The sequence below is a fragment of the Gavialis gangeticus genome, unplaced genomic scaffold (assembly GCF_001723915.1).
Source record: "Gavialis gangeticus isolate Ggan-Ray unplaced genomic scaffold, GavGan_comp1, whole genome shotgun sequence".
In the NCBI taxonomy this organism is placed as follows: domain Eukaryota; kingdom Metazoa; phylum Chordata; order Crocodylia; family Gavialidae; genus Gavialis; species Gavialis gangeticus.
Window position 1 is genome coordinate 174,425,319 of NW_017729022.1, and position 8,805 is coordinate 174,434,123.

Genomic DNA, 8,805 nt, shown 5'->3' on the forward strand with positions numbered 1-8,805 from the left:
GGGGGTGGGAAGGGTGAAGAAGAACCTGTGCCCCATAGATCTGTACCTGGGGCAGGCACAGGCTGCAGGCATAGGTTCCCACCCTGCTTCACTCTCCTGGGCTCTCCAGAGCAAGGTGAGCACAACCTGGTGTGGCTGTGGACAGTGGGACCATACGGGGAGCTCCTTCCCGCTGCTCCCTACCCCCTGCTGCCCTGGTGACATCTCCTACACCTGCTACTGCTTTGAGGGGTGCAGCCCCGCACCATTACCCTCACTGCAGCCCCGCATGCAGGAGGCATGTTGCTGAGGCAGCGTGGCGCAAGCACCAGTGAGATCCCTGTGTGGCTCTGCTGCTGCCTGCTGTGCTGGTTCGTGCCCGCTGGGCTGGGGACTGAAGCAGGGCATCAGGGCACACCGGAGCCACTGTTCCCTGCCGTCTTGCTCGCCTCCCCCGGGACCTTGGGAGCCCAGTGGACATGACCCGGCATGGCAGGCAGCAGCGGAGCTGTGTGGGGGATATTCTCGCTACTGCTCGCCCCCCTGTCCCCACTGCCTCAGTGATGCACCTCCTCCACATGGGGCAGCAGTGAGGGCAGTGGTGCAGGGCTGCGCCCCTTAAATCAGGCACAGGAGGTGTATCGCCAGGGCAGGGGGTGGTGCCACAAGCAGCACTGAAGAGATCCCCGCGCGGCCCTGCTGTCCCCAGTCGCACTGGGTTGTGCCCACTGGGCTCTGGACCCCACAGGGCACAGAAGCAGTGAGGGAGCTCAATCCTGCAGCCTGTGCCTGCCCCGCATATAAATCTGGGGGCCACGGGTCCTTCCACCTGCCCCGGGAGTGCATGCAGTGGTGGAGAGCAGGCCTGCCCGAGCAAGGAGGAGTGGGGGCAGGGGGCTGTGCACCTGGGTCCAAAGCGCTGGTAGCTGGGAACCCCCTCCAGCAGGGCTGGGGGAGCGCTTTAATTTTAATCATGGATTTGGGGTTTTTTAGCAGAGATTTTGGTATTTTTTAAATCAGGGAAAACCAAGATCCCTAGCTATAATTAAACTCGCTGAGCACTAAGTGGAATCAGGTGTCAATTTAAAATGAGCATTACAGCGGAACAGCGCTAAGTGAAACAGTGTTAAGAGGGGATTGCCTTACAAAGATTTCAGTGTGATCTATAGATCTATTTGGCTGCACCTCCTGGCTTCTACAGTCACTTGCTTTAGGAGTTTCGTAACAATTTTGAGTCAATTACTATTGCATATTTCTGTCTTGTACATGGAATAATACAGAAATCTCCTATTAACAATAATGCTGTCTGTGTACTTAATTGATTTAAGCCAAAGAACCATTACCTGTCCATAATCTATTTCTAGCGGGTAGAATTTCTTTGGATATTTCGTGAAGTTCTTTGAATGCCAGGAATTGCCCGTTTTCTCTTCATAAAGATTCAAAAAGTGCTCAATGGCATCTTCTTTAGATGGCATCTGCTCCAGCTTGTTACTCCCAATCACAGTGCCAACGCGACCCCATGACCTAAACACCCAGTACCTGGAAGCAAACGAAATGAGAGGAAGTGATGCAGGAACTCTGGCTTTAGCCCTCAGTCATTGATAAATCTGACCCTCCAATAAAAAGAGCATATGGACATCCATATCAGATTGGAATGGATACCATTAACTGAGAGTCCCTTTACATAAAGGGACAAGTTTGCAAATTAGCCTACTCCACAGTTGCCAAAAAATGAGGTAAGTATCAGTATTGGATAGAATGCACAAATACTGCTGAAGGCACCAGAACTGGTAATCTTGGGAAGACGTCACCTACAGCTTGCTGTAAATCAACGGTGGACAAAATGGTAGGTTCTGGCCAGCAGGCAGACTCCATTTTCCAGCAGCCCCTGCCCATGCCATTCAGGTTGGTTTCCATGGAGACCCCAGGAGCAGCAGTCTCCCGGGATCTTGCATTGGTGACAGCGCAGGGATGGAGCCAGGCAGAGCTGTGATCCGCTGCCTGCGGAACCCGTGCTCATGACAGGGGCATGTGGGCAGCAGATTGCTGCTCTGTCCTAGCTGTGGCCCACACCGTTACTGCCGCAAGAATCTAGCCCCAGCCCCAGAGCAGCTCCTCACCCAGCCATGCACCCTGCTAGCGCCACTCAAGTAGATCTCCACGGAGACCCTTGGAGCACGGGACCATTATGGCCTTGCTGCTCCTGGGCCATAATGCAGCATTTGAGCCATAGGGTAGCATTATGGCCCTGCTGCTCTCCATGCAGACTAGCCTAAGTGGCACAGGAAGGGGCTATTGGGATACAGAGTCTGCCATGGGCCCAATCCAGCCCACAGGCTGGATTTTGCCCACCCCTGCTCTAAATGGATATATTTGACTGAAATAGTTACAGCAGTTCATAGTCACATTGCTACAAAGGTGTCTTATGCTAGTGCAACTGGATCCATACTGGGAGGCTTGTACCACGATAACTACACTGGCAGAGATAAAGCAGAAAAAAGTGGAAGTGTGCAGACCCAGCCTAAAAGGGAGGGTGCTCAAGCAATCCTGTACAGCTACTCCTCGCTTAATGTCATAGTTATGTTCTTGAAAAATACAACTTTAAGCAAAATGACGTTAAGCGAATCCAATTACATCACAGGTGACGGCCAAATGTTATAACTGAACATTGCGCGAATTTAACTGAGTATGTTCTCTAATAGATTACAGACATAATAATGAAACAACATTAACCAGGATGACATTAAGTGAAGAGTACCTGAACCATCTCAGCAGAGACTGCAGTTGCCAGCTGATGCTTGTTAAAGAAGTGAGCTCTGTGATGCCAACCCCTGTCCAACAGGACCTGCACTAAAACCAACTTTACTTCACCGAGGCAAGCTTCAGAAACACCTTTTGGTCACTGCCAACAAACACTTCTCAGATGCAGTTTTCCAGTTCAACACTACAGCCTGTTGCTGTGCTACTAAGTCCCCTGTACATTAAGTCACCCTCTATTACACAGCAGTGGATCTTTTACATTGATATGCCAGGCTGATTGTTTTCCTTGTTTGCATTTTCTTCTTCCTTCCACCTTTTATCCATCTGTGGTTGAGACAATGTGGCCTTTGGAACAGGATCAGCCTTCTTGTGTTTTGCAGTCACTGCATTTGGGGTCTATTTCACCTTCCTCCTTCCCCTCTACCTCACTTTTCCCTCCTTCTTCTCTAACATGGGACACAGATCACCCCCTAGATTCAACTGGGCATATTTGCACCTACCAAATTCCCTGCTACTGCAGGAGGCCAAAGACGGTGGCACTCTTAGCTCCTCCTGCTCTCCTTCTGTGGCTCACCATAACAGCTTCATAAAAAAAAAAAACACTGGAGGGCGCTTTGTGGCATGTATGGAACCTTGGGGTAAATATTCTCTTCAACCCTTTTGGACTTAATATCTATACATGGTTGCATAAAATTATAGGGGACTGGACTTAATTATTCAAGTGGGTCTTCTCCATTCTATGTTCCTATTGTAAGCTAAACAAAATAATGCTACTGAACAAAATAAAATGGGATTTCATTGTCCACCCCCCTCCTATGCTTGAAAAACAGTAACCAGCCTCAAAAACATCTCAAATTTCACCATTAACCATTCACCATAAGAAACAGTACTACATAATGTGTTGTGTACATGTTTATGTGCAGAACTATGTTCAGCACTGGTGTAAGTGAATTCAATCACCATTCAGGACAGCTAGAGCCACACCAGCCCTGATGTAAGCAGAACTGGCTTCTAGTAGATCAGGGGTGGGCAATTATTTTGAGTGGAGGGCTGCTTACCCAGTTTTGGCAGGCTGTCGAGGGCCGCATGGGTAGCCCCACCCCTTGACAGGTGCCCCCAGGTCACCACCTTGGGACCAAATGTCCCAGGGCCAGCACCAGTGGGGCCCAAAGCGGGGCACAGGCTGGCAGGGGTCTGTGGAGCCAGGCTGGGCTGCACCAGCAGGGAGAGGGGGGAGCTGGCTCGGCTCCAAAGAGCCCCCGTTAGCTGGGACCCTGTGCTCCTGCCACCCTGCTCTGGCCCCCACTGGCACTGGCCCTGGGACACTAGTGTGGACCCCGTGCTCCCACTGGTTCCCTGCCCGCTCACACCCAGTGCCCCTCAGTCCCGCAGTACAGGCGGGGGGCAGCTCACAGCCCTGACCCCCTGCTCGCTGGCAGGGACGAAGCTGGTGTTGAGCATGGGGAAAAGTGGCCCCTCACCTGCCCTGTGGCTGGCACCCTGCGTTGCAGGTGCTCGCAGGCCACATGGGGCTGTCCGGACCGGGCACAGGCAGCCCCATGCAGCCTGTGAGCAGCTGCAGTGCGGGGCACTGGGCGTGGGCAGGGAGGGGCTGCTCCCCCCCCCTTCCCTGTCCCCCTCCCCCAACTTACCTGAGCTTCTCACACAGGGGCCGCCATGTGCTCCCAACCCAGAAAACCAGGCAGGGGCTTCCAGGTGGGGGGTGGGGCTGGGCGGAGCCTGCTGGGCTTCCCCTGGGTCCTACTGCCCTTGGTTCCTATTATTTTTGACAGGAACCAAGGGCAGAGAAATATTACATGTTCCAAATTTTTTTTAGGGGCCCCATGGGCTGGCCATATTTTGCCCATCCCTGTAGCAGAGCTAGGGTTGCCAACTCTGATCTATTCTGGGAAGTTTTATCACATGACATAATGACATTAATGATGGACCTAATGTACTCTAAAACTCACTATGGAGCCATCATTTTGCCTTCGGTGGAAATAAGGAGCATCATATGAATCTTAATTTCATATTTTAAGCAGGCTGCATAAATAAACAATACTGCAAAATCTTAAGTTGTAATGTGAATCTTATTTTTAAAAGGCGAGATCCAGTTAAGGATACTTTGCTTGTAAATACATGTTTAAATATTTGTGGGTCTGCATGCATGTGGATGTTAATTTAAAAATGCAGAAAATTAAATAACGTTCTAATACCATTATTATTATTATCACAACACCAACATGCCCACGAGAGACGATGCCAATGTGCCCATGAGAGAACATCAACACACCTGCGTATATCAGTTATGGATTATGGTGCATAGACTTTACACATCAGGCAGGCAAATGCACATGACTATTACTTTTTAAAATTTAGTACTACTGTATAAATTGGATTCAACATTTAATATTTGTTTTAATTAATGCCCTATCATTTATCTCCCAGGTGACTCTTGGCAGTGTCCTGGTGATTTATAACTAATTCCTGGAGACTCCAGGGCAGTCCTGGAGGGTTGGCAACCCTGAGTGGAGCTGATGGAAAAAGGCATTCAAAGGGATTTTCATGGCTCTTTGGGGAAAACAGTAACGCCATTCTCCCTATGACTGCACAGACATGAGACACAAAATATCTGACATACAAAGACAGAATCACAGCAATTGAATAGATAATGCCAACCCAGAAGAAAGGAACAGGTTAGCAAGGCAATAGTTCCTGCCTGAGTGGTTACTTAATGTTAACTTTCATAAGACCACAACTTCCTTGCCTACGATCAGTCATTGCTGTGACTATCTGCTGTTCCTGTCCAGGTCTTATTATACCAGATAATAGAAATCTTCAGTTTACTGTGTTCATGCATTTGACAGCAGACATCACAAAACCCTTATTAAAAATGTGCATCTTTAAACAACTGAAGGACTGGGTAAGACTTCAATCCTAAACTAAGCTGAAAAGAAGCTGCTAAGATTTTAAAGCTTTTAGCTGTTTAATTGATGCAACCTTAATTAACTTTTTTGCAATGTATAAGTATTCAATAAATACATTTTACAGATTTGTCAGGCATGGAATACCAGCTCTGAAAGTTCATATACCAATCATAAATCCAGATACGAGAAATGGCCAAAAGGAGTCAAAATTTATGAGTAATTAAAAAACCCCAAGTAATCTACCACTGAAGCAGGTTTATTTTCTGTAGCCATTGACTTGCCCAGGTTACTGTACATTCCCCCTCCTGGGAGAATCAAATTGTCCCAGAAAGCCTTTTGATTGCACCTTTCTTTAATAATGGGGCATGTGAACAATTCTGACCTGCAACTGGGTAGCTATTCTAAATATATGATGCTTTCTGGCCCTTTTTAAGGCACCTACTCAGTGCCTGATCTTCACATGCTTACACAGAAGTGGAGTAACTAACTCAGTAACTAGGCTGGGCTCCAGGGATTGCTTACATCACAGCCAAATTTACTGAATAGGACTTAGAGGGAGGAAGACAGGTATGGGTGGAGGAGAGAGGACTGGGATGAAGACAAAAAGCAAGACATCCCACCTAAGCTGCACTTCTGGGATGTTTTTGCTACCAGTGAAGTTGAACACAAACCAATCCTAGCACATTTATCCAATTCCTAATTTACATTTCAGCATTTATATTTACTTTTCCATTTTACTTTACTTGTCAGTAATGAAATTAGACTAGTCAATTCCACTTTTTCATACCCTTATGCAGGTCTGCTGTTTTGAGTTTTCAACACTGCAAAAGAACACTTTCATACAAAACGAAAACCTCACAGAAATGCTTAAGAACCACCACCACCACCACCACGACATTTGTATTCATATTTGGCTTGTGTAAAAAGCTATATCTATGTTGAAAACCAAGCCCACCTGATTTCTCGGTCATCCTCTAGCAGCTGCAGCTTGTAATAGGAATTGGTTCCTTTGACAATATCCACCAAGCCAAGAGTGGCGCTGTAGATTTTACCACCTTTTTCAAAGACGTGAGCAGAGTCCTCCAAACCTAGGAAGAAGAGCAGTGAATTAAAGCCAAGACAATGTTGTCATTTTGAGACTCCTTTCCTTCTTACATGGACACACACTTAAACAGATGTTAAGACTCACCGGAATACTATGGAGGTAAATAAAAACAAAACAAAACAAAACACAGAAAGTTTGTTACTCCCTCAGCAGAGAGAAAGCCACAACAATGTAACATTTCAGCAAGCAAACATTCTTCTTCACAAAACTACACGGCAGGTACCATGCAAGGGAACTGCTCAGGTACCCCACTGGGATGTGAAGAGAATTCATTTCTAATGTCAGGTTTCTCAGCATTATTTCTGCAAAGGATACTTTACAAACAAAATGCCACAGGACTTGGTGAAAACTACTTTGAGAAGCTCTGATCGGTGCTTGACCTTCAGTGGTTTCATTTTAGAAACTGTGAATAGAAACCAGATAATTGGCCCTGAACAGCTCAGGGATCTTCAAGAGCAACTTGTCCTCTCCACATCAGAGCACAGTACCAACTACTGACACCCAAAGTGCAGCTCTGTGCTTCAAGCAAAGAGCCCTTCCTGCTAGACCTGTAGTTTCTGCAGGTGGTGCTTATGTATTCTTGCTGAAGAACCTGCTTCACCACTTGAAGTAAGAGCCTCAGAAGTATACTTAAAAAAAATGAGGGCTACACTGGAAAAATGTGAGCATCTGTGGCCTGAATGCAAATCATTCTCACATCTGTAGCGAGGTCAAGACTTTATTATAAAAATTCTAAGGTGTCACTAGGCTGCATTGTCAATAAGACTAAAAACTTCCCACCAGAAGTCTCCACCATTTCACAGACAGTTCTTTCTACAAGCTGACCTTCAAAATGAACAAGGCATTTGCACTGATAAAGGATCCTGGAGTGGCAACTGGTTTTCTGCACTCACCAGAATCAGGATCTACGGCTGCTCCTCCTTTAACTGTCAATTTCATTTTCTTTTCAGACTTGCAGGTCCCTGGAAGAATAGGAGATGGGAAGACCTTGGTTTTTTAATCTGATGAGTCAGGAGTGCCTGGTTGTAGACAGAGAACACTACTTGACTCAGTGGTCAAGTTCTTTAAAAGACTTTGTGTAATGTTCATCTTGACTGGATTTATATTAATGGATTCATCTGCACAGATATACTGTTCTGCTAAAGCAAGACAAGAAATCCAATGCTGTTTGAGTCTCAGTGACACTGTCCTCTATCTAATTTAACTCAAGGATGTCAGTCTACTGAGATGATACCCACCTTCTCCCTTCCTGCTCAATCAAGTGGAATACATTAGAGCTGTTTGGCTGGAAGTTTGGTAGGTATTAGCCACTACAAATTAAGCTGCATGTGTCTGTTTAAATTAGATGATTAAGACACTGAGATTCTTAGAATTCTATATCTGTGTTTCCAGACTGATAATACAACATTCAACCATATGGCAGACAAATTCTGGTGGCACTCAATTCTGAAGAAACCAGTGGCAGGAAGATCTCTGGGGGCAACATAATCACAAAGTAAATAAATGAATGGAAGAAGGCAGCATCTGGTAATTTTGCTGAGTCACTCCTTGCAGACAGATCAGCACCAACTGTCAGGACTGCGTGAAGCTTCGGTCCTCCAATTCAATTCTGCAGAGATTCAGCGGCTGAATCTTTGAATCAGAATCGACTCAGAGGAGCCTTTAACCTCTCTGAACTGAATCAGAACCCTTTGAATTGATTTGGAGAGATTCGGCGATTCAAACAGACACAGCTTTAAATGTTTTTTCTACATACTTCTAGGGAGCAGGCGGCTTGAGAACGCTGCAATGCTGGGGCGCATGGAATATCCCACAGAAGCACTGGGAGCTCCCCAGCACACTCGGCAGCAGACCCAGAAATGGACCAGAAGCACTTCTAGTTCAATTCTAGTTCAGCTAGGAAGCATGGAGGGGCCTCCCCTGCCTCCCTGGATAGGCAACTAGTGTCTCCTGGGTCTAGGGGTGGGGCCACAGTGCTCACTGGGTGCTGCCAGGTGGGGGGGAGGGGGGGCTATCCCCACTGCCCCCCACTGC

At 47.0% G+C, this 8,805-nt stretch overlaps 1 protein-coding gene across 1 annotated transcript in view; it reads right to left on the reverse strand.

Annotated features, from left to right (window-relative positions):
• Nucleotides 1–8,805, reverse strand: part of PARP1 (poly(ADP-ribose) polymerase 1) — a 92,267-nt gene that overhangs the window by 19,062 nt on the left and 64,400 nt on the right. Inside the window, exons 11-13 of the mRNA XM_019516547.1 lie at nucleotides 7,665–7,733; nucleotides 6,622–6,754; nucleotides 1,323–1,518 (exon numbers count right to left, since the gene is read on the reverse strand). Coding sequence (XP_019372092.1) covers nucleotides 1,323–1,518; nucleotides 6,622–6,754; nucleotides 7,665–7,733 — 398 coding nt within the window. The remainder of the gene's footprint in view (nucleotides 1–1,322; nucleotides 1,519–6,621; nucleotides 6,755–7,664; nucleotides 7,734–8,805) is intronic.